Source organism: Battus philenor, unplaced genomic scaffold (assembly GCF_028537555.1).
Source record: "Battus philenor isolate CCGP_79_NKW_IND1 unplaced genomic scaffold, ilBatPhil1.0.hap1 SCAF_6, whole genome shotgun sequence".
In the NCBI taxonomy this organism is placed as follows: Eukaryota; Metazoa; Arthropoda; class Insecta; order Lepidoptera; family Papilionidae; genus Battus; species Battus philenor.
Genome location: NW_027181726.1, coordinates 3,276,046 through 3,302,537, shown reverse-complemented (window position 1 = coordinate 3,302,537; position 26,492 = coordinate 3,276,046). Strand labels below are relative to the sequence as shown.

Below are 26,492 nucleotides of genomic sequence, written 5' to 3'. Positions count from 1 at the left end.
ACATTTGTACGCGGATCGTGGTCAATGACGACCAGTTATCTATACATAAACTTCATTAGCGACTTTGGTGTCTTTATCGATTGTTTTTCATCGCGCAGGAAGTGCGTGAGAGAATTCGAACCGATGTGCCTGTTCCTTCAAACGGCGGATTGACGGCCGTTTCGACGGTTTTTTAAGCGTAAACATTTTGTTGTATATCTTGGGTCACATTCTTGTCTATTTTAGTGCCATGATTAGGGTTTCCCTTTTAAAAATAAGATTACTACGTTTTAAGGAGATCGTGTTTTGTTTTTTTGTCTTTATAATAGTAGTTTTTTTACCTACATTTGGCATGATAGTATTGTAAGATGCGTTTTTTTAAGAGATCATGTTTGCGTAATTTACTCCATATACGCCTTAAGGTCGCACAGTCGACCACCCGTTTGGGACATTTTGTATTCATTCCGCGGACCTAGAGGTCGTTCGTCCCGGTTCTTGCCTCATAGTTACTCTTTTGCATGCCGCAATTGAAATCCGTTTCTTGTACTTTCCGATACCATCGCTGAAAACTTCGCGATTTGTATTTTTAATCGTGAGAATCGTACGAAGTTTTGATTTTGTAAAATCACTTTTTTTATTTATACGCAAATTCACAACATGTACAATTCGTCTCTTGTTATTCTAGTATATCTATCTTAGAATGCTGTGGGTAGTCGAGGTTACGTCTTTATAAAAATTTACGTGGACGTTTACGCATCCGTAACTCAGAGGCCTGTCGATAACCGGTCGCGGTCAGACGAGATGTCGCTGGCAATGTTCCCATAAAATCCGCGGATTTGTTCGCGTAACGACTCAATTGCTTCATTATCTGTGCGATTCTTGCAAGCGATTATAACCTGTATTGTTGTGTAGTAAGTTGATAAGTCGTCTGGCGGTCTGGTGCGCGACTGAATGAGCTTTGTTAGCGGTTGTGCGGAATTAATAATGGCGACGGTGTAACGGTGGGCCGGCGCGCATGTCGAGCGTGTAGTTACGTGACTCGCGACTTACTCCCCGAAAGGCGCGAAATTTTGATGTTATCGACCGACATTTTGACGTTTCTAAATTGTCCTCTTTGCGCCTGATTTTTGTCAACATCATTAAAATTGTTGCTTAAAAGTCCTTTCGAAATTCGATCAAATTTGAAATTATAGACCACTTTATTAATTTATTTCTTAATTGCATTAGATTTGTGGTTTTTGTGAAGATTGTTGTTATTTATTAATTACTATATTGGTTTGACGAGCAGTGCTAGCCCAGCGGTAGAAGACTGTGATGATTGCAAGTCGCGGGTTCGATGCCCGCGATACAATCTTATACAATTCACACTATGTGCATTCATTGTATAGGATTGCTACTGTTCACAATATAAGATAAAATAGGGTGTTCAGCAGCATACTCTGTACTATAATACCACACTGCAATTGCTTACCCGTCTACCAAGAGTGGCGATTATTGTTTATCCTCCCACAAATATCTTTGAGAGAGGCCTATTGCCTTGCAGTAGGATTCTAGACTGAAACGATGACGACATATTAATTTCGTTACATAAATTTCCATTAATTTGCCGGGAAGTAAAAAAAAATATTGAATTATAAAGGAATACAGCTGCGATGTTTTTACGATAAGGCAACAGGACGCCTCTGATTGGTGAATATTATTTCATAAATAGCAAAAAGTACAATGGCTAAGGCTTTTAAAATATTTTCTAGTAGTGCATCAAAAGGCGAAACCGTTATACTAGAATATGTGCGAGAAAGAGGTCAATCATCGATCCAGCACGGTTGGCCAGCGTTCGGGAACTACGTAACATTTTCTCGTCCAATATCCCTGCCCTGTGACGTAATTCTATGTATATACGTATGTTTGTGATTGTTGTGTAGTGATAATTTACGGTAAAACGTGGTCACTCTCTGTGCCTCATTGAAAAACATACAGTCTATCAACGAGCCATGCAGAGTACAACCTAAAAGGTGGAGGTTGTCTGTAATTTAATCTGTGGTCCAACAATGCAGGTCTTATGACTGAAATGTTGGCGATGATAAGGTTACCGGTTGTTATTATACCTAAGAAAAAGTGCGTCTAAAAAGAATTAAAAACACTCAGATCAACATTTTCAATTAAAATTAATTTTGTTTTATGTAATAAAAATTGAGCAAGTCTGTTTGGCGTCACAATGTACGTTTAAATAGTAGCAAATAGTTATTTACTGAACTCTACACTGTGTGTGCATTCTTAATTTTTTCTATGACTTCCAATATTTTTCAACGGAGGCATAGAAGCTAATTATTTGATGTTACAATAGTAGCTCCATTGATCAGTCGATCTATGAGCGTTATATTTATTTTTAGTTTAAGGCACATTGTTGTTTAGATTAAGATTTTTAAAATTAGTCATTGTGTATACATGAGCATTTCTACATCCTTGACCTTTTTGTTTTGAACTGCGTTTGTGTCGCACAGAGTACGATTCGATTCTCCGCCATTTGCATAATAGCTATTGCACAAACGCACCGAGCGGAACTGTTCTGTCCTGATAAATGCACACATTTGCATAACTATCTAGGACTGAGCGTGCAACTAAATTTGATATTTTGATTACTATGACACTCGATACGTAGTGATGTTACTCCTTATAACGAAGCGAGTCGTTATAGTTTAGTATCAAATAAGATTTCTGCATTTGTACACAAGCAAATAAAATAATCATGAGACATTGTTGCTAGAAGTTTCCATATAAGAATACAAATTATTGACATTTAGTTCGTCTATAAACTTGTGGTTGGTCTTTTGCTAAAAAACGTAAGCTGGGGTACCTTCTGCTGCAATTTTCTAATAACTTGAGAAGAGTAGAGTTTTTTAATAATTAAAAACACTGTATCGACGATTTACTTTGTTTTAAAGCGAAGGTGCAATAACTGTTAAAGCATAATATGTTGTCCATATAATATAGATATATTGTTTGTAACAATTTGTTTAGTAGCAAAAATGTTGCTAGAAATTTGCTTTTTAAAGCAAAACCAAATACACATCTAGAAGTTAATATGTTATATGTACAATATTTTATTTACGTATTCTATTTCATGACGAATAGTCGATAAAAACAATTGAGGGTGTGATGTTGGGAGTTTAGGATATAGTGCGATATAATTTAAATTAAATTCCTTTACATTATATATTTAAAATAAATCGATATCTCTATAAAAAAAGTAATAATTTGAAAACGATAAACATGAACTATGAAAAATTATGTCGATAATAATTTTATTTGCCTGGAATATTAGTAATCTGTAAAGCTTTAATTCTTTATTCAAAATCAACGGATTAATGTGTATGGCAATGACAACCCTGGGCATTTCATTTAATGCTCGTGTCCTTTTCGATGCAGTAATTGCGTGGCTCTTTATTTTCCTGTCCTCATCGCACACTATATTGTATGCTTGAAGGCCGCTTCCATATTTATTACCGGCGTTCGTGGGAGCCCGTCGGGTCGTTAGAGAGCCCTGTTTACCGCGCGACAGGTTGGCGGATGTAGGTGGTCCGCAAATATTGGCACTCGCCTAATTCCGTACAAGTATATGTGTTTACTTTATTGCCTAACCGTTGCTGTTATAGCCTTACCTGTTTTAGTTGCGTACCGGTAAGTTTTATTTCACTATTGTACATGACTCCTGAATAATACAATTAGTTTTATTATTATAAATCCGGTTTAACTTCTGTGCTAGGTCTATTCGTGAGATCTGAAACAAACACTTTATTAATTCAAAGTAACAGACTATTTGTTCTACATATGAATTAAAAAAAAAGTAGGTAAATGAACGCTTACGAATTATTTGCGAATGTGATTGATGACTGCTGAACTTCCATATTTATGTGTATATGAGAAAAATTTAAGCAGACATTGCGAATCTCCAAATTCTAGTAAAGTTCAAAGAATGGAAACGCTTTTGTATTATAAAATTTAGTGTAAGCTTAAATATATCCACTCTCCACCAATTCAATGTATGATAAACATCATCATCACCATGCCAGCTGATAGATGCCAACTGCAAATCATAGACCTCCACCAAACGTCGCCACAATGACCGATCTTGTACTGCCCGCATCAAGCGACTTCCATGCATAAGTCAGTTTAAAATACAGAGGCGTTGAATTTTGAATCAAAAGATAATTTCTATAATCAGTAAAAACGGCACTTATATACGGTATTTAAAAACGGTACTTACTTATTTACACGGGTTTTCACAAAAACCATGTCAGAGCTGAATATATATTTCAAAATGGAATAATAGTGATATTATAATAAATATATTAATTATTTGTATTATTCCTTCGATTTTAGAATTACTCATTTAGGTTCTTCACCCTCGTGTGTGCAAAAATTCTTTTCTATTGTCTTTTGAAACTTTTTTCAAAATTAAATTTGTTTCGTGTGATAAAAAAGAACTTGTATTTTTTCCCCGCATGCCAATAAAGCCTGGGATCTCCCGAACGATGTTTTTTCAAACGCTCATTAAGATAGCGCTCTGGTTTTTGTAGATCCGCTTAACATCAATTGAAGATCTAATATTTTTTGCAGGAGTTTCTTTGTATTTCGCTGGGGTCTTCTTTTACACGCATATCTTATAATTATCTAAGCATGTACGTGAATACCTTAAACGATTCGTTCGTGGATTGATCCAAATTTTAATAGATTTTTAAAACCTAGCAAAACATCGGTGCAGCAACAAAATTACTTCGGCCTTATGAACACTTAATTTTTTTAATACGACACATTACCCATTTATTTAAATGTTTAAACTTTTTAGACCAGAATTCTAAACTTTAACATTGTTAGTGTTCAAAGCTTTTGGCTTAAAGTAGGTCCTGTTTCAACGGGTTCAAATGTGTGAATGTTACATCAGCGTTACTTAAAAATACCACAGGAAAACATCGTTGAAAAAAACAAAAAAATCCTTTGAAAAAAATTGTAAGATTATTCAAAATCCATCAATCCGTACAGATGTTAGTATCAGTATAGTGCCGCCATCATTTCAAAATTAAATATGAATATGACAGAATTCATGACGACTGAGTATACAAGTTATGTCAAGTAACAGATACGACAGGCGTAACATCGAAATCTCTATGTAGCTTAGGACGCTGTTACTTGTAACAGTCTTCTCATAGCTTAGGCAGCATCACTTAAAATTTGATTAGGTAAGGAGAAAGCAGTCTGGCCGGTGACCAGCATTACAAGGAGGACTCTGTAATCCTGCCACTCGGGTTGTCAGCCTCCAGCACCGAACGAAGGGCCAGTCTTCTTCCTATAACGTGATGGAGGCATCATCACGGTGAATCCATTTAAAATGAAAAAATTAAGTGTACGACAGTTTTCTCAAGATTATGTTTATCTACCTTAATCTCTTCAATATTTCCTATGGTTAATAATTTGCATTGTATCTCTTGGGAATCGGACTAAACGACTATAGTTTACATGTTGTCTTTTATTTATGCCTGTTTCATTCTATTGGTGTATCACACACCTAATTATAATGTTTTATTAAAAATAGCAACTGTTAGATTTCTGGTCGGCTCTTTACAGAAGATCACAATTCCGTGCTGGTGAAGCTTCACAAGGACTGACTACTTTGAACTTTTTATAATGTAACAGTTTTTGACTATTCAAAGACCTCGACTGGGAGGTGGAGTTATTACTCTTTTGTTGCATTTTAACTTTTTGGCACAAATGAAAAAGTTAAAGCAGGAGTTATATTTCATAACTCGTTAACATAGTTCTAACTCATTAATAACAAAATACGTTGTGTGATTTATTGGACAAGGAATTGCTACGTCGACAGATCAATGCGGATTAGTGTCAGCACATCGGCGATTTTCGTAACAATGCATTCTTTAAAGTTCAACGACCCCGAGTGACAGTGTTCAAATAATGCACGGGTCACGTGACGCGGCCGCGGTGAAGAGAGGGAGTGCCGCAAGGCCGCGTGCGCCGATCAATGGAGCCCCCACCACCGAATCGATCAATGGACTGCACGTGTCGATACTATGTAAATTGAAATGCACACGCACACACGCAAAAACGACAGCGATGCGCCTAACGCGTAATCCTCACGACAGAAATCAAATTATCAAACTAGTTCTTGACACAGCTGTGCCAATTTATTATTAATTAATAGATCAGTGTTACTTTTTACGCCGAAGCGATTAAATATTTTAATTAATGCACACGACTTAATTTTTTTCGACTATTACGTCAGACGGAACAGTTATCATTTTATAAATGTTTCACGAGTAGATAAAACCTTTTGTGTTTAGATACGTAATTTGTCTTGTGTGTTATGACTCTACGAAAAGCAAATTAGAGCTGCGCTAATTAAACTCCGATTTTTAAACTCACTTAATTGTTTAAAATAATATAAGTGTTAATAGAGAAATTATGGTGATATAAGGAATTTCGTATAAAGCCTGATGTAGGCGTAAAATCGTTAAAGGAACTTGCATCTATATTGTTCTACGTATACGTACATAATGTTCAATTATCAATGATGTCAAAAATAATGAATAACGTAACGTTAAAATAGAAAGAAACAGTGTTTTCAAAATTCAGATGATTATGTATAAAAATGAATTATTGATACTGTATGTCTCTGCTGACTGTACTACAAGAAGGTATTGGACAGTCGCGTTCCAATAAAAAATAAATACTTTAATGTATTGTGTAGTTTGTGTAAAAGCTTTTTGTTGATAAATAAGCTATACATTCGTCACTTTAACCATCCTGTATAAGCAAAAGATGTAGCGTCAACAGAGATCAACATCATCTCAAGAAGTGTTTCTTATTCGCAACTTTCTTGTACAAAGTTTTGTGTGCACAGCTGATGGGAACTAGGATTATCGCGGCATGTAGGACATGCGTGATAAATTAACTGCACGGCATCCGGTTAGCTTCGAGTAGTTTTGTGAAAGCGCTTTGTTTACCCAGTTAATGGAAGAAGCTAGGGAAACACTTGATCATTCTAGAAAATATATCGCTGTAGATTTTATCTTATTACTTTTACTACGTGCACTTAGAGATTACTTCGTTTAGATATTTATTACTAACTAGTATCGTATAAAGGCAAACTAGCCTTTGGATATGTGGGAGAAAGGTGACGGTGATGTCATAGTACAAAACGGTAGACAGACTAGATATCTCGGGAGCTGAAGTTTAAATTAGTTTTAATTAGTCCTGCGATACTTCGAGCTACGGAACTCAAACGATAAAGACCGTTGGTTGACGAAGTATGAAAGAGTAAGTGACCTATGGAACGGTAATTGGTTATAGATGTAAAAGCGTTAAAGAGACGAACTTATAGCTATTTTTTTCAAAACCTCCAGATGTAATAAATAAAGTAATGACAATATAGAAATATAAACCGTATTAAATTTCGAATTATGCCAGAAGATAGACGTCATCTGCATGAAATAGGCCTTGCCCAAAGACTGTATAAATTCGGATCACTACAAATTATATATAATTATTGTTTAATAATTGTCCGTGGAGATTTTGTACTGTCAGAACTAATTGCCCAATCGCCTATCAATAGAAAAAAATGTAACATAATTCAGAGTAATTACTTTATACTGAGATGTGGTTTTGAATTGAGAGTTTTGATTGGAAATAGAAGTAAAATTTATAATGTGTTGTTTTTGTTTAATATTTCAAGTTAATACTTTTCGCATTTAAATATTTTGGCCTGACAACGTAATGTAGGTAAAAAAAATTCAAAATATTTTGGTATATTTTAGTATTATTTTAATTATTTAGTATCAATAAAATATGAATGTATTATACTTTATCCATTACGTATTGTGTCCAAATTTTCAATCTAATTTCTTAATCTCTCGCGGTACAAGGCATCGATCAGGTAATACAATGGAGTCCATTCGGACACGCGCGCGTCGGAGGCAACGATCCATCAAGCGTTGGACGGTGGTGGGGCGACTGTTTATCACCGCGCCCGCCCGCTCGCTGATAATTGACAGTTAAATGTCCTATTAGAGACGATGCAATTGAGTGGCCGGTCACGGTTCACGATGATATTACGTGCCCGCGATATACGGGATGTTCATATGTTATATTTAATATGAATCAAAAATTTTACTTTTTTTTTTAATTACGTAGTTTCGATGTCTATTATGAGATGTTACTGGTTGCCAATGATTTGGATTTTATTGTTATAAATAGAAAAGTAAAGAGTTCTAATATTATAACTTTTTTTTAATTTTTTTTTCTGTTCTTTAAACGTTAATAGTAGCTAAAATAGGCTGAGAAAGGTCTATGTCGTGCAATGGACGTCCAATGATGATACGTTGAGCAAATTTTCATTTTTTTTGTAATACAAATTATATTTAGTAATTTACAGTTATAATGCCACTGCACATTCGCCCACGTACATGTTTACTCGTAGTCTTTTATCGATAACACGGTTTATTTTTTTTTTAAATGCGCTTTATAATATTTTAGATTATTACGATGTAATAATAAATCAATCTTATTATTCATTAACGTTTGTATTTATTTAATATTTTTGTCTCCTAGAGAAAAAGGAGACCAAACGTTCCAAAAAAAGTGGACAAATTATTAATTCTTTCATATATTTAGAAAAAAACCAGCTTAATATAAGCAAATTAAAATAAATCGATCGGCAAAACAATACTATCGCAAAATATTATTGTTTAGATGTCATGTAGTAACAACATAACTATCGTCAGTACATCACAAACAACAAACAACTTTCTAGAACAATATGATGGAATTTAACTCAGATCAATTAAAGTTTGGGATAAAAATATATCGTTAAAAGTCAATTTCTCTTGTCCATTCGTTGAGTTATTGCGGTACCGTATCGGAGAGCGGCCGTAGACGGCTATAACGGGCGCCTGCGCTGCCTTTACTAGGTAAGTGGTTCCGTCGGCGGACGGCTGGGTCGTTAAGTCTATAATTAGCCCTTATGATGAATCGTAGAAGCCTGAGCAAACGAAGCCTCAGCAGCGGTTAAGGTAGCGCCCATGAGTCACTTCGACCGGACCTCCTTGGTTCTAAATAAGGGGACATTACCAACTACTTATACAGCAACTGTTTTACATTGTTTACTTTACAAATATTTTAGAAGTTAAGTGAATTAGACATATGCATATTTAGATTTAAGATACGGTGAGGCCACTAGCTAAGATTGACGTGAAACAGCAATACATAAAGTAATTTTTTGTCCTAAACATGATGTTTATTGCTTGCTTTACCGGCTCTGAAACGGTGACAGACATTGTAGCTTAAAAAGATCGTAATTTTAAATTATTTAAGTCAATGTTAACGGCTCTCTGTTCTTGAGAGCTAAATTTCAAATGAGTTAGATCGCTATCGAACTTGCGTGGCGATTTTAAAGTTCGCGTGCTTTTTTTAAGTGTGCGTGGTTCTAGATGAGCGTAAACGTCAGCCCACTAAGAGTTGTAATTGGTCTTGTTATATTTTTAATTTTTTGTTAAATAATTATTTAACCTGTGTCCAAGGTCCACTTAAAAGCTTCCAAGCTTTTAAGTGGACCTGCCACGGAATAACTATTCGCAGTTTCCCGAGCGAAGACTTTGGCTGAAGTTGTGACTTGAAACGCCTTTGACTTTCTGATCTGAGGCTTTGCAAACCTTAACAGTATCAAGTAACACCGGTGTGTAACGCAAAAAATCCTGGGATTTGTGAAGTATCCAAGACATCCAAGGATGTGTTTTATTGTAATTCACTTATAGTTTTTGTTGTTGAATCGAAGAGGGAAAGTTGTGCCTATCTATTCTGTCGGCTATCTAGCCAGCCCAAAGGCACTGCAACTTGCCAATTTCCTCATTCCTAATTTGATCTCGTAGAGAAATCCCGAACATAGTCCAATAAAAAAAAAATCATAACCCTATCTTTGTCTCAATGGTGTCAAAACTGAGAGACCATGTTTTGTGTAGTCGATCATCACTAGTAACAAATATTGATTGTCGATTTTCGTCTGTAAACCCTGAGCGATATTGGATGCGTAGTTTCGTAGTTGTGGCTACATATATGTTAGTCATTAATATGAGTTTAAATGCTATGATACAAATCACACGAGCCAACGATTGAATATTAATATACTTAGTTGCCCGAATTATATATATGTATCAAATATTTATAATTCTAACATCATAGTTGGCTTACGGTCACGGTTGCGTTAACACTGGTATTACGACTCGCCGCTAATGAGTCACGCCGGATTTTAATATACGATCCGTGGAAAAATCGTCAAGGATCAAGCCGGTCGGGCTGTTCTGGGAATTGTCGTCATCGCTTCTGCGGAAGGAGCGAACCTCCCCGACCCTACGCCATTGTCCCCGCCTACTGCTCCCGTGTCATCTACTTTTCCTGTCCATTGTTTCTTGTAACGCGAAACAATTTTTTTTGTTATAAACGAAATGTTTGAGTTCGTATTTAATCTATACGTGGACATTTTTAAAATAGTTACGACTATACATTTTATTTAGAGCTGCTGAATTTTGAAAGGTCCTTTTGTGTAGTATATAAATTCCATTGCGGTATTTTTGTGATAATGTTTTGGATGCACGCCATACTCAAACGCATTAAGCTTCTCCGTGTGTCTATATTAAGAAAAACGGTGTTGCTAGGCGCAAAAGAATATGGCTCGATAAATATTAAAAAATTAATAATTTTATATATGTTTGTTTATCTATGGAGATTAAATTAGGAAATTACATGAAAAATAATATTACCAAAACTTTTCACATGTTGCATGCTGTTGAACTTTTGACGTCAATCAAAATAAAAAAGGGCGTGTCAGTATTCAATGTGCCAATGTACGAAACTGGCAACATTTTATCGTTATTATTAAAACATTAATTAATAGAGTGATCACTTTGAAATTGTTTCATTATTTTTTTTTCTTTTTAACTGCGACTGGCCAATTACTTTGATAATGCATAATCTGACCGAACGGTAGTGTTTAGCTTTTTTTTTATTGTGAACTGAATAAATAAAAACATCATTTATAAACACCGATAGTTTGAATGTACTATGATCAAAAGATATGTCGTAATAATTGGCCGATGAATTTGAAAAAAACAATTTGCGTTGGGAAAAAGGACCGCGAAGTTTAACGTCCCCGAGCTTATCTCAGTAGGTGTAAATGGACATTGTCGTCAAAGCGACGTTTTTAAATTCCAATATCCGGTGCGATTTGTGCTGCACCCCGTGGAATTTTAAGTGCTCCACACTCGTAAAATTAACCGGTCCTTAATGGCCTGCAAATGAATGGAGAGGAATTTTAAAAAACGTTTACGTTCGCCCGATGATTAGTAGGTGCATTGATGGAGGATGTCCTTTTTCGTCAAAAACGGCGTTATGGCCTTTTTTATTATTTCGGACGGTATATTAAGCTTTTTTTTGGTTTATTTGCGGTTAATTTCGGAGTGAATTATGTTTTTGTTGTTGACTTCGCGATGTATGCCAGAAGACGTTTATTTACACACATGTTTGTTTATTATAATTGAGATGATTTATTAGGATGTTTTAATCTCGTGATATTTCAATTTAACTATTTTCTTGGAAATAATAATCAAATATTTTACGAAACCCACCATATTCACAAATAGACAAATTCCAACCAAAACTCGAGAAAATTAGTCAAAATTGTCGCAAAAAAATAGTAGTTTAGGATACTTCCTAAAAAAAAAATAAACTTATTAATATTAACGTCGTTTACTTGTGTTTCTATTAGTGTATATAAGACATAAATATAAAATATAGTACATCTCATCACTTACTAATAAACATTTAAATAACCCTTGCTATACCGGACTATACCGATCCAAGGATACTCTACGGTCATATTGAAAAATAATTAGCGAATCTAATTTCACCTTCAGTATTTATTTTCGTAAACGTAAATGTTATGATCTATCATACATAATTAATGTGCTTACTGCATGAGTCATGTAAAATGTAAAATTACACATTCGGTCCAAACACTAAAATGTTAATATCAAAGGATATCAAAAAAATTATAGGAATCATTTTTTACTCTGATTTCGTTACTGTCACAAATAACGATCATCAATGAAATAATGCCGTCACACAAAATAATGTGAAATTTTAGAGTAGCGTCGAGTCTCACGTCGTCGTCTCCTAACAGCTTCTTGAAAACGTCAAATCGTCACTTCGCTAATGGAGGTCTGTCATCGAGACGACCCCTTTAAGCTTACACTTCCTCGCGTCCATATGTCACTCCGAGACGGATACAGCTAACCGTGGCGCAGCGTGTATAAAATTACCCCCTGGATGTCTTCTTCCCGGGACAGATGGTTCGAAATGATAAAAAAAATAGCCGTTGAATCGATGGCCAGCGAGGTAGTCGATTTTAACATAATAATTAAGACCTGACTAAACATTGATTCTTAAAAGGATACAACTGCCGAGGTCGATCTGCAAAAACATTTTTGCCTTCTATAAATGGGCTATCATTTATCACTCGAGCCTAAAACGGTTTGAGTTTTTACCTTTGTTTATTATTACGATGTTCGCGTGGAGCACTATATTTAATATGTATTTGTAATTGTATATATATTTATATACATGTTGATGCGCCAGGTGGCGTATCATAGACTTAATGATGTAACAATGAACAACATTATTGTACATAGAATACTAAGACGGACCTCAATTGCATTTGATGGCTTGAGATAATGATGTGGCGCGTGTCGTTAACCTAATACGCAGTTGTATTGAGTACTCATTTAAATCGTATTACACTTACAACACTTATATGCAAGTGTTAAACATATATATTTTAGCTATAAATGTGATTGTTTTTAATATTGTAATAGACATGAAATATAACTCTAATAGTTTAATGGTATGACCAGAAAAAAAATTGTTTTAAATTGGAACCATTTAGATTCTGATTTGTAGCGCCAAATCTTCGATATTGTATAAAATCCGAAAGCTTCTCAGCGCATGCTTCCAATACAGGTAGATGCGATGGTCAATTGTCAAGTTCAACACATTATGGATTTGGAACGTAACAGGTATCAATATGACTAGGAGTTGGAACTGTCGAAACTGTGTTACAACGGAGAAACATCTTAAATAAATTAGCCAGGGAATGGGGTATGTTTTCAATTTTTCGTCAAAATTACACATAAAAAGGAATCACAAATATAAAGATTCGTTGACGATAGAAAGTAACCGGGTTATGTGCCCAGTGGATGTGCAAGTTGAAGTGGCAGTAACTAAACTGCATAGCACGCAGAACAGATGATCGCTGGGGCCTTAAGTTACTGCACAGGACGCAAAGGTCCAGCAAGCGCAGCACCCACAAGATGGTCAGACGGCCTCGTTAATTTCGTCGAAAGATGCTGGGTGCAAGCAACTATCCACCGGTCATATTGGAAATCTATGATAGCTTTTATTTTATAATGCAAGTTTAAGACAAAGTTTAGGATTGTTGGGCAAAGGCCCACTTTTTAATGAATAACGTGAATCCCTTTCCGTAAAAAAATGCAACGCGCACGAATGACACGCAAAATTTTGAAGCATTAAAAAATGTGAATATTTTATTATAATGCATTTGTAACGTTATATCCATCATTGTATTGTTGCAAGTGTGTTTTTCAATTGTTTTAATTCAACATTTATTAATGTTAATGCTTTGTGTGTTTTATACATTAAGCATACCTAATTTATCGTAAATACTTTTGCAGTTAGAATAATAAGAACGATTTATCGAAAAAAAAATATATTTTATAATTTGAAGAACCTAAATAATTAGTCACCATAAGTTAATTTTCAAAATTACTTCTACCAGTCTTGTGATCGTGGGTTGAGAACATTTCAGGTTTCATAATATCCCAAACGTCTGGCGTTCACGACCACTTAGACTGTGTTTGTTATTGTACTATTTATATTTATTATTGTATACTATTGTTGATCTAGTAAAGTTCACAAGGATCTTTTAGAAAATGGAATGCAAAACGATCATCATGCTGGACCAGTCAGTACGCATTGGTGGATGATGGATGGTTTGTTAAAAATCAAAAATTAATTATAACAAAAACTATGCTTTTAAGATTTTTGAAAAGCTACAATGTTGTGTAGTTTTAAAAGGGTTTACTATTAACGTACTCGAAATTTTGTATTATAGATCATAAAGTAATGACTTTCTTTCCTCTATTGTAAGTGAAAAATTATGTTCAATATTAACACGTATATGAATTATAATGTATTTCGTTTTAGATTATTCCGCGCGCTCGCTCCTTATTTAATGTCGGGATTAAATCGTTTTTAGATTACATATTTAAATGATCATTAATTTGGTGCCGTGACAGCGCGCGGTGGACAGCTGTCCTGTTGAATATTATACGGGGTCGTTAAGTCGAAGTATGCGAAAAGTTGAATAAAAAGTATTCGTCTTTGAGTGTCTGTCTGTGACATGACCGAGGCCTATGACTATATTTTATATAGGCCCTTTTGTAATTCAGCAATTTATAAACCTTGAAAATTAATAATATAGTAAAAAATACTTTTAAAAGTCAAGAAATATTACTGACTTCGCGCTTTCGATAGTATTTAAAAAAAACACATATTTCATAGCGATCGCTATATTTAATTACTCGATGACTTAATAATAGTCAACAATTACAAAAATAAGTTTGTTATTTGTTTCCCTACAGGACTTTTACTTAACGCGCTTCGCTTTTTTATATTTCAATTTAAGTCAAATATTAAACAACTAAGGCCTGAAACTTTAATTTGCTGTATAATTTGTAAGGGATAAGAGTGTTATTTTCGCAAATTTCCTTTTGATTTTCCTCCATAAGAACATTCCTTGTGCCTTAAAGAAAATATAAATAAAATAATCAGTCGAATTAGTCCAGTCAATCTCGAGTTTTGGAACTCGGCAACACATTTTTTGAGTAATATTTATTTACATAGATATCTCCAATGTTTAATTTGTATACATTTCTTAAATTTACTGTTTGTATTAAATAATTAAGACATAATTAAAAGACATTTATATTAGGTAGGTAAATATTTTTGGAAATTAATTATTAAGAACGATTCGTATGTTCAAATTTATTTTCATTATGACAAACCGTTCTATATTTTGCTAATGAAATATAATATCAACACTGTCGTTTTTGTGAACAGTACGAGCGTAACCAACTAAGATTAGTAGTATTAACTGGCAGTGTTTATCTCAGACGGGGAACGCGTGAATGTTATCACGGGTTCGGTCGTGTGAACTGGAGGGTGCCACTTAAAAAGACATCACAGTAAGATAAAAAAGTTCAGTTAAATTATTGGAAGTGTGGGCGGAGGCGACCGCGGAGTCGGCAGATGACCGTGGTTCGTTTTAACTACTGGCTTCCGCCAAACGAGCGGTTATACACTACTCGTGACACATTGTTCAACGGATCGGTAGCCCCGCCTCTCGTAAATTACGAATTCTCGTTGAAACTGTCACTTAGAGCTTCGTTTCAAACAATAGCCACTATCTCATTATATTAATTTTGCATTGATGCGTGATTGTGAACCTAGATTTGTTGTATTTATCTGCTCAGACTTGAATATTGTTTTAATACGAGTATAATGCTTTGTCGGAAGTGTAATAAATTCGTAGTTCGTTATCTTTAAAATATCGTTTTTGTTACTTAAACGGAGCGTTTTTAGATTTACTCTATATTTTCAATGTGTTTCACCGACAAAATCTTTTCAAGCTTTTGTTGCAATATATTGAAAGAAGTAATTAATTAGTAATTTATGCTAAGAAACCTCTAATAATATTTATATGTAAATTAATAAAATTTACAGTTGAAATTTAAATAATAAAATCGGGGATATTTTCAAATATACTTAATACGAAATTACTGAGGCATGTTAAAGAAATTTGACCTCACTATACATTTTGACAGAAGCACGAGAACAGTTTGCTAATATAAATTCATAATGCACGCTTCGAGGAAGCTCGCTGAATAACAGATGTTTCCTCCGGATTTTGAATAATGCTTTATTTTTTACAAGTAACGAGCAAGTGTTTCGGCATTCTTCTAGAAATTACGGAAGCATTTCTAACTCGTTTCGATTTTCCTTTACATTTATTTATATTACATTTTGTACGATTGATAATTTAAAAGAAGATCGTCTTTATAAAATTGACTTATTGAAGATTGTATATGGTACGATTTAATTATTAATTTCAAGAAAATCATTAATATTAGTAGGACCGAAAAGTACTGCCGGTTTGTAACGTTAAATTCAAGCAATTACTTTTTTAACAAACCTTGGTTATCAACAACCTTTTGCTAGTATACGTCTTTCAAGTATGTAATGAGCAACATGACAATCTAATATCGACATGCGCAGAAAAGATATTGCTTTCCGGTCCCCCTTATGTAAGAGACATTGGCTACAACTAAATTATTCTACAAGAATGTATTACTATTTAACTACATGCGGGAATTACATTTAAGAGTAGATCTATACAAATTTATTAGTTATAGGTCTAAAAGCTTTGAGGAGGTGAATGTATAGCTATTTGTTGTCAATTAATGTATGCTACATCTTATCAGAAAATAAATAAAAAAGAGTGAAATGATAACATTACAAATACATACAAAAGCATTTTCAAAATTCGGATAACTACTTATTGAAATTAATTGTTGTTTATTATATTATGTCCCTGCATACTTTGTACTGACAGAAGTTTCGTAGCATTATAAGGTTGATTGGAAACAGGTGATGAAACTTAGAAGCTTTTGGCTAACAAATAAGCCGTCTATTCACGTCTTTGAAACTAAAACTTATAATCAAGCACCATGTAAATATAATAGTAATAAAAATATGCCTTTCATATACGAAACTTAATTATTTAATTATTATTATCAAGTTTTTGGTACTTTTGCTAAAAATTATTTGTTTGCGGAGAATATCGGAGCCTCATATTAACGGTTACGTTTACGATATAAACACATAAAGAGTGTAAGTGAATCTCGCGTTCTCCCCCCCATTTCCTGGCGGAAGTGTGCGGATGTTGCGTCACCGGAAACAGACGCACTCTGTGTCATCGCGTGTCGTCACCGCCGTCATCGGCACGCGCTAATCATCGCGGGATAATTATCAGCACATAGGGCTCGAGAGCAACTGTGACTCACATATAAATGAACTAGGCTCGGCATCAAAGGATCTTTTCTTAAACGGGCACCGCTGTGGATTAATTTGCAGCTGCTGTATGTATCTACGGTGGAATTTTCTTTTATTAACTTTAAATTGAGCAGATTTATTAAAAAACCTAATTTAAGGATGTAGCTCGAAGAATTGATCATCTGAAGTAGTAGTGGGAGGGGCAAAGAGGAAGAGACTTCGAGTGGCGATCACAAACCAGTAGACGCGGCAAGAGTAGGTGGTAGTCACTAGATGGACCGACGTCATAGTAAAGGTCACGGGAAGTTGCTGTATATCGGCAGCGCAAGACTGTTCATCTTGTCTATTTTTACGCGTAACCATAAGCCTTGCAAAGAACGTCTATGGGCAGAGATCACGATGAACAATAAATTCTGCGATACATAAAGTTTATCTGATGGCAAATGACACCGATACGATAATGGGGTGCTTTAGAATTTCTGCAAATCAACGCATTGCGCCTGACACATTGATATACAAATTGTTATTGCGCACCTAGGAATACCACACACTACCTCCTCTTAGCTCAACTACAGCAATATTTGCATGTTTTTTTTGGTCCCCGCTATTGGGGACCTCTCGTTCCCCTATCTCGTGTGGGACAGGGACTTTTTCTTTCTAATAATTTATTCATATAATTTTTTATTATTATCATTCTCCTCTTTCATGTATCATATTATCAGTCGTACTGTTACTTTCGTTCTACAATTTTCCCAGTCTTTCTCTTTCCATTAGCCATTTATCCATCCTCAACCACTACATTCTAGGTTTCCTTACTATTTTATTTTGCATTACATTTATTGTTCATACATTTAACACATATCTTCTTTATAATTATCATATTATATTAAGTATAATATGATAATTTTAAATATTAAAAGAAAATAATAGAACCAAACAGTAAGTAAACAGTAGTTTATTGCACTATTTTTGGTTATACTTTATTTATTTTATTTCTATATTTTAGTGTTTGCTTTACTTTTTTATTCATATTCAAGTCTATTTGAATCTATTACTGTGGTTTATTTTTACTTATGGCATTTACCACTTATTAATAATAGCATTTTAATATTAGCATGTTACAGCTTTCAACAAAAATATGCTTCATTTATTTGTGCATTTATTAACTTTAAATTTTGAAAATATTATGACCCGATTTGTTATAAAGATGTATTAAATAATAGAGCTCCTTAGTGACATCTCTCAATTTATCTGAGAAGAGTCCGCAACAAACTCAGACGAATATTTTTACAGTATAACTACGGTACGGTGCAAATCATTTCCAAGCTGGTATTATCACATAAAACACTCGAGATTGTAATAAGATTTTTTTTTATTTTGACACTATGGTACTTGTATATAAGTAATAATACGCAAAAGATACAAAAACTGAATGGCAATTATACATAACCATATAAAAATTATTTCTTGAACTAAAAAAATGTATAATGTATTGAATTATCAATATTTGTCAGTACTAACAATTGCCGCAATATACTTTATCAACTTAACAATGTGTTTGTTACCACACATAATTTCATTGTTGAATGGAATGCGTCCCACATTCTAATCGATGTAACAGCAACTATAATAATAATAACCACTCTCAGATAATATGTCGAGGTCGCATCAACTCTCATATCTAATTTGGCGCTGCCTCATAAGTGTTCATTAAGAGGCGTCGACTGTTTCATTTCGTATTGTGTTATATATAGTTTCGATGAAAATTCGTCGCAGATTACACATTTTCAACTTAAATCTATTACACCAATTTATCGTAAAACAAATTATTATTAGTGAAAACATCATGCTGCGTGCCGCAAACTCATAACGGAAATGACTCTCATTATACAATTTCCAAATCGTATTTGTATTGAACAGAGAAGGATGTCTCAGATCCGACGAATGCTGGAGAACAAATAATATGACACAAAAAACTAATGGGGGCAATCGATCACTCCCGACACTCTTCGGTTGTAATTATTGCCGAGCGGAAATGGGTCCAAGATAATTCTGCGATGTATCCTCCTCGACCTTCCGCGCCGTGTGCCCTCTCGTATCCGCAACGGGCGTCGTAAATATATTTTATCCCCTGGACCGCTTCCACGGCGGAACGTAAACTCGCACGTTTGACGTCAACGAATCGACATCTCGTGTTTACGATCGCATCGAACACTTAATCAACTACAGGAAAACGTTAAGCTTATGCTTATATATTAATCCAATCAAAATATGGTAATGGGAGGCTGGACCCTGAGAGCCCGCTCGGGGATTCAATTTGGCGGCATGCAATTTATGATCATGTCCCTCCAATTAACCGGCAATTCGGTGGCTTCGATTATTTCGCGTAAAATGTGCGGGCGACTCCCGCATCCGGTGATTACATCTGCGGTATAATTTGTGATGCGCTTGTGCCGAGTACACCGGCCTACGCGTTGATTTTTGTTAGATAAAAAACGGAAGGGTTCGCCTTGCCCTGTTTCTGCGCAGTCTGTTTGTTTTTATTTGAGTCTTTTGCACCTGCCGTTTGCTTTGTTTTTTCTTGTTCGTACGATGTAAATGAAGTTCGGCCAGTCATATTGTTAGCAAATTTTAAGTGAATATTGTCTGGGGTTCATTATCAGTTTTAATTTAAAATGATTGATATCTAATATGTTACTATTTGATATATTATTTGTTTAATTGACTAGTTTACCTCATGAAATGCTCTTTTTGTTTACTAGCATTACCTAAAATTTGATTTCATTCTGTTTTGATTTATCTTGACATATTTGTTTTTTATTGACTGAATTTGCGACTGCTAATAATAGGATCTAATATTTGTTACAGAGTCGGCGGGCGTTGCTAGCGTCGTCGGGCGCGTGCCGGCGACCGGATGTGCCACTGGCGACATAATGTGGCTGCTTGATGAGCCTAATCAGCCTTATGAAGGTAATTATATTATTTAGCGCCAGAACCCTTGTATACGTACACCAGTATTTTTACCCTATTAACGCCTTCACCCGGTGTTTTTCAGATTGCGAGCAGCTCCTTTGCTTCCGGTACTACAATGGAGAAGGCGACGACTGTGTGGCGGAGTCCTCCACCCTACCACCTCGGTTTAAAGTCGACCTTAAAAAACTACCTCTACGACTCAAGGAAGGTATATCCAGGAAACGGAGCGGCGATCATGTGTCGCCATTTTCCTATAACAACGAGAGTTTCGAAATGAACTCTGAAAATGTCCCAAAAGTAGAGCATGTACCGGGCAGCAGTCAAGACATCAAGCACCTCAGCGAAAATGTCAACAAATGCTCAATTAGTGCTTTAGCAATTAGTGAGAACAAGCTAGAACAATCTAAATGTGATCCTAGCAAACTTATTAGTAACGTAAGTAATGAATCTCAGTCTGAGAACGGTGAATCTCAACGCGTCGCAGAGTGCACGCCTACGTCATCGGGAGTCAAGAAAAAATATCCACCACCTGTCGACACCGGCGGCGGATTGGCTTTGAATGGCGTTAAAAAGAAATCAAAAGTGAATAGCGGCTTCGACTCCCCTACTTCGCCAGACACTGAATATTATAAAATATGGTCGCCAAAGAATCCATGTAAAATTATGAAGTTTGTTTATGATGTCGAAGGTGCTAACGTGCCAAATGATGCCCAAAAATCTCCGGTGCCGCCCCTGCCGCCGAGACAATCGCACAAACCGTTGGAAAGAATGCACGCATTGTCGCCGCCACAGGTACCAAGACACAGAAAGCCAAAAAAACTCACAAAGCCCGAAGACGCGTTTACCTTCGAGTTGATAGATACGGACGAACAGTTTTTTACAGACAACAATATCAATCATTCGTCGGTCCTACAAGGAGGAATTAATGACTTTAAGCCAGGAGAGTTTTTCTCCGGTAATCAGGTATCAATGTCTTCGACTACTAGCTTTTGGAGAGACGGCAGAAACGTCGCTCCCCTGGCGACTCCCGAGACCGACGGCAGCCTATGTGAATCAACTATTTCCTCGGTTAAATTATCTAGGTTAAACGATGAGAGGAGAACGACCGATGTACCTGACGGTTCGCCTAGTGTAAGTAGGAATAAGATTATGTTTATTAAAGATATAGGACCTGATAATTATATTACTACGACATTTGTACGTAAAGACAAGGCAAATGTGACAGATACAGAGGAAGGATTAAATCCAACGCCAAACTACTCAAAGTCTGAAGAAAAAGCTCAGAATACTTTTATAAATGATATCAGTAACCATTCGGAATTTGAAGACGACAATAGAAACCAAGTGGAAGAAAAGGAAATAACGATGATGAAAGGACATAAACCGCTTACAAGGCAGAGCTCTGGTCGCGCCAATACGCCGACAATGATGACAGCTTTTTTAAACTCTTCGCACATTGATGGGCCAAGTAGAGAAATAGACAATAACAGTTCAAATGGCCCCAGCTCTTGCAACTCATCACATTCAGGATCGCCTGTTGATGAAACAAGCAGACCGCTGCCGAGCGTGGGTACTATGATTATGAATCGGAAATACTCATGCGAATCCTCAACACCAAAACATTCTAGTCTACCCCGGCATTTGCTCAAGAATCTTGGCTGCGAAAACACTCCTAAGCACTCGCCTCTTAAAACTGCTAACATTGCAAAAAACCCAGAAAGCCCTTTAAGACCGCATCCGAGAGTGTTGTCTAGGGTGGCAGCATTAGCAGGTACAGCTACACCCCAGTGTCCACCGACGCCTACGCACCACGCCCGCAGACCTAGACCTCTGCCGCCTCCCGATTTGCACCCTCCACCTATTCAAAATGCGGAGAATTTTGAAATGGTAGAATTTACTAGTGAACTAAGAACTTCGGAGATAAGATCTCCTAATTTAGAGTTTGTAAACAGTAATCATTTTACGATTGTGCACGCCGGGCCTCCGGATGACGTCGTGTACAGGCGACCGCCGCCTGAGGATAGCGACGATAATGATAACGCACTGGCCTCACCGACGCCTCTAAGGCATATGGCTGGAATAAGGTTACCGTCGATCCCGGAGCGCGCGTCGCGGCAGATGGCACTTACCGGAGATTTTCCTGCGAATATGATTGGTGGGATCATCGAATGTGAGGAACCGTTGCCTGCAGGTGAGTTCAAAGCATATAACAAAATATATATAATAATATAATAAGGAGGCTATTGCAGTATTATACTACGCTAGAAAATCAAATGTAAGTCTCCAAAAATCTGACTTAACCGGCGTGTAGTTTTGTATGGTTGTTAACAAAATAAATTGTTCAAATATTTATAATTGAGAACGATTATATATGCATACGTATAATCGTTGTGTGAATTCTGCTTGCATTTTAACATATGGCACTTTAACCTAAAACTTCAGCTCGATCCTTCACTAATTCGACTACGGTAGTACTCATTTTGTTTAGTCGTAGTTTTGACAAAAGGCGTCAAAGAACACAGTGGGGCTTCAGGCGACAGGAATTCAATATAACCTTTTCGATGACCCCGCAGCATAAGGGAATCGCATGTAAAATTTCCAAGCAAAATAAAAAATTGTTCAAATAATTATTGGTATGTGGTTTTATATTTGAAAGTGAGTCGGTTCCAAAATTTTGGTACATAGTTTCTGGTTTGAATGTTTCAGGATGGGAGGCGCGTATGGACAGTCACGGGCGCGTGTTCTACATTGACCACATCAACAGGACCACCACGTGGTCGCGGCCCAGCGCCAACGGCGCCGCTCCTCGCTCTCCCGCACCTGAAGTGCAAAGGAGGCAGCTTGATAGGAGGTAACTTTTTTTCTTTTTTTAATGCATTCATTTTTAGGACCTCCCGTTCACTCTATCATTGTTAGAAAAGAAGGGTTACCATCATTAATATTTTTTTTATTTATTCTATATTCTTTTGTCCTTCCTTCCTTTCTTCACAATTTGTTCTGTACTCACTTTTGTCCTTCACAGCTTGGCAATTCCTTCTCTTCTTTATTTTTAGCTATTGTCATAGCATATTGTGCTATGGCATATTAATCTGGCACAACGCTACAGGCCATTTATTGCATGGGTGCACGGGATCCTATGCAAGAAGTTTTTTTTTTAATTTTAATTGGTATTCTTAAGGTTTCATCAAAATATAATTATAATAATGCTTAATTTGTGTGCAAAAACATCCAAAATTGTTTAAAAAACAGTTTCAGACATGGTTTAATATATACGAATACTCCTACTTTTCGTCTTCAAAAATTAAATAAATCATTTATGGTACAAGGTATATATATGTACAATAAAATTCCACAAACTATTTCATGTCTGCTATTGGAATGATTTTAAACAATTTTAAAAATGTATTAATCAAAAAAAGCTTATTATTCTATCCAATAATACAATACTGATGTTAATGTGTGGAATTAAATGTTATTGATGCCTAGTAAGGAAGCTAATCATTGTCTTATAAAACTATATTTGTAAAGAGCAACTGTTGAGTTTCTCGCGGGCTCTTTTCAGCAGAACGGGCTCTTTTCAGCAGAACTGCCTTTTGAGCCGGTGATCGCTATACGTACGGCTAACAATACCGATATTTTGTGTTAGTTGCCGATTCGTCAGCTTTTGTAACAGTCTATTCGAATAAGGAATATTTTGATTATGATTTTGATCCAGCGTGTTCTGACGACCTTACCAAGATCATCTGATCATTTTGTGGGTGGACGTCATACGCTGCGCTTGCCGGATCAGCAAATATCACTTTCCTTACTCATTAAGGCGATATTTCTTTTTAAAATTGTACATATATATAAAAAACATAAATATATTACGTGTCCAGATACCAATCGATCCGGCGAACGATGACACGCACGCAGCTCGACGACGATGCGTCTGCACCGGCGGGGCCGTCGCGTGCACCACCACCCACGCCTCCCGCGCCGCCCGCGCCTCCACTCGCGCCCCTTGCACCCCCCGCGGTTCCGCATCCCGCTGCTGAGTTCCTCGCGAGACCGGATTTCTACTCAATACTGCACATGAACCAGGTACCAATATGTTTACGACTAATCCGGTCAAATGGTACTATGCAACGGCCAGAATCGGGGACTTCCCCATCTCGCCGCGCTTTCCTATCGCGTGGTACACCAGATTCAGTACAGTTCAGTTCTTCTGTTGGTCTAAATTCTGGAATGCTTCAAACAACGTGTACAAGTGGTCACTGTAAATGATTCTCAGTGGGTAATAAAATAAATATGTAAATGAATAAGCTCCTAATTCACCATAAAACGTAATCTTAAATAGCCCAGTAATTTCTGTAGTAATGGCTCTACTTGAATGAAAGTAATGGTTGAAAATTATTGCCTACATCTAAACGACCTCTTTAAAAATATTTATTGACCATTAGTTTTACTTTGTAAATACTTTATTCGCAAGAAAATATGTATAAAACATGAATCAATATGAAATTGCTAGCCGTGTAGTATTGACCATGTTGGATGGGCAATTTATTTTACACAGAGCATAGATTGCAATTGAATTCCAAATTAATTGCGGCTCATCAAGATGTAGAGACCTTTTCCATCACTGGAATACTAAGTCTTTGACGTTTGAGCTGATCAATTTAAAAAAAAAGATTTAAAGTAGACACGGCGTGGATAGGTCCGCCACCAGGGACGATGTTAATGGTGAGAAGTCGTTGGAAGCTGTAAAGGGGAATACTGGTCATTGTGACGGTCCTTGATAAAAGCCTGAATCTTGTAATGGGTCTATTGACGAGATTATGATGATTAAATTATTCTAATATCTCTCTGTCACAATTTCAGGAAGCATCAGCACTGTATAACGGTAACTCCACTTTGAAGCACATGATCTCCAAGATTCGTCGAGATACGGCGTCATTTGAACGCTACCAACACAACCGGGATCTAGTGGCGCTCGTCAATATGTTCAGCGAGCAGGACCGCGATTTGCCCCTCGGCTGGGATACAAAGCTCGACCGCAACGGCAAGGTGAGTCGTTTGTTTCCAATTCTGATACTTGTGTCTCCTACATTGAAGGAGAGAGAGAGATACAGGCCGAAACATCACTTACGATCTTAAATTGAATTTTAACATAGATCTATCTTGGGCTTCTCACTACACCTTGTTATAAAGCATAGCGTAATAATAGTTTATCTTACCTATAATTAAATGATGGGCGTGTGATGCGCATGCGCAGCGCTTCTTCGTGGACCACGTGTTGCGACGCACGACGTTCATGGATCCGCGGCTGCCGCGGGCTGCACGCGTGCCTGCCGCGCCGTTCTCGCCGCTGCTGCCCCACCGTCGCCGCCCCAACCACGAGCAGGCACGACCCTCCACCCGTACCAAACTCTCACGTCGGAAATGTACTTTCATACATTAACTTGGCTATGTATATAAAACGGCACTCAATCAGTGCTGTAGATAAATTTGTGTTTGGTATTCAAGCTTGTGGAATAATATAAGTAATATCCGATAATAGCAACCGATGGAGCCGACATTCGGGTGGTGACCACGAGTCAGTAAACGCGATTTAAGTCGGCTCCCCTCCAGATAGATCGACGACTTAGTTAAGATCGCGGAAAGTCGCTAGAAGCGGACAGCGACCAGTCAGTCATCGTGATTCTTAGAGAGGCCTATGTCTTGCAAAGGCCGTCTTGACTGACATGATGATAATGATAATTAATAAGTGATGATTCATAGTTCACTATATTTGATCGATGTTCACTATTTATCCGGCTTTACAAATTTTAAAATATCATTGTCTGGTATCTTAACGTCACGTCGTCGTTGCGATTTTTGGGGAAGGTTTATGCTTGGCAGAGGTCGTCTATCGACTGACATGATGGTGATGGTGATGATAACAAGCCGGATTGCTAGTGACAACTAACCAAACCAAAGTCTTGGAGTACGCCTCGCGCGGATGTTCTCCACGCAGTGTAATCAGAAATATGAGAATGTTTAAGTAAGGGCCCATGCCGAGAAAAATTGAAACGAAGTAAGTAGTCGAGGAAGCTTTAATATGTCAAAGAACTGTGTTTAAATATTTTGTCATTTAAGTATCAAAAAGAAAAATAAGGTGCATATTCATATCGTGACAGTTTGGTACAGTGGTATTAAAATTTAAATTTATTATATTTCATATATCACTTGTTTATAGTAAGCGACACGTATTGTTATTACTTTTTTTTATTGAACATTGTTTTAATGCTATAACTGTAATTGATTTGCTAGTT

At 36.4% G+C, this 26,492-nt stretch overlaps 1 protein-coding gene across 1 annotated transcript in view; it reads left to right on the top strand.

Moving 5' to 3' along the window:
- The window catches only part of Hecw (Hecw ubiquitin protein ligase), a 146,361-nt gene that overhangs the window by 47,584 nt on the left and 72,285 nt on the right, over positions 1-26,492 (top strand). The window contains exons 3-8 of the mRNA XM_068773922.1: positions 20,095-20,196; positions 20,282-22,390; positions 22,906-23,050; positions 24,078-24,282; positions 25,060-25,245; positions 25,454-25,582. Coding sequence (XP_068630023.1) covers positions 20,095-20,196; positions 20,282-22,390; positions 22,906-23,050; positions 24,078-24,282; positions 25,060-25,245; positions 25,454-25,582 — 2,876 coding nt within the window. The remainder of the gene's footprint in view (positions 1-20,094; positions 20,197-20,281; positions 22,391-22,905; positions 23,051-24,077; positions 24,283-25,059; positions 25,246-25,453; positions 25,583-26,492) is intronic.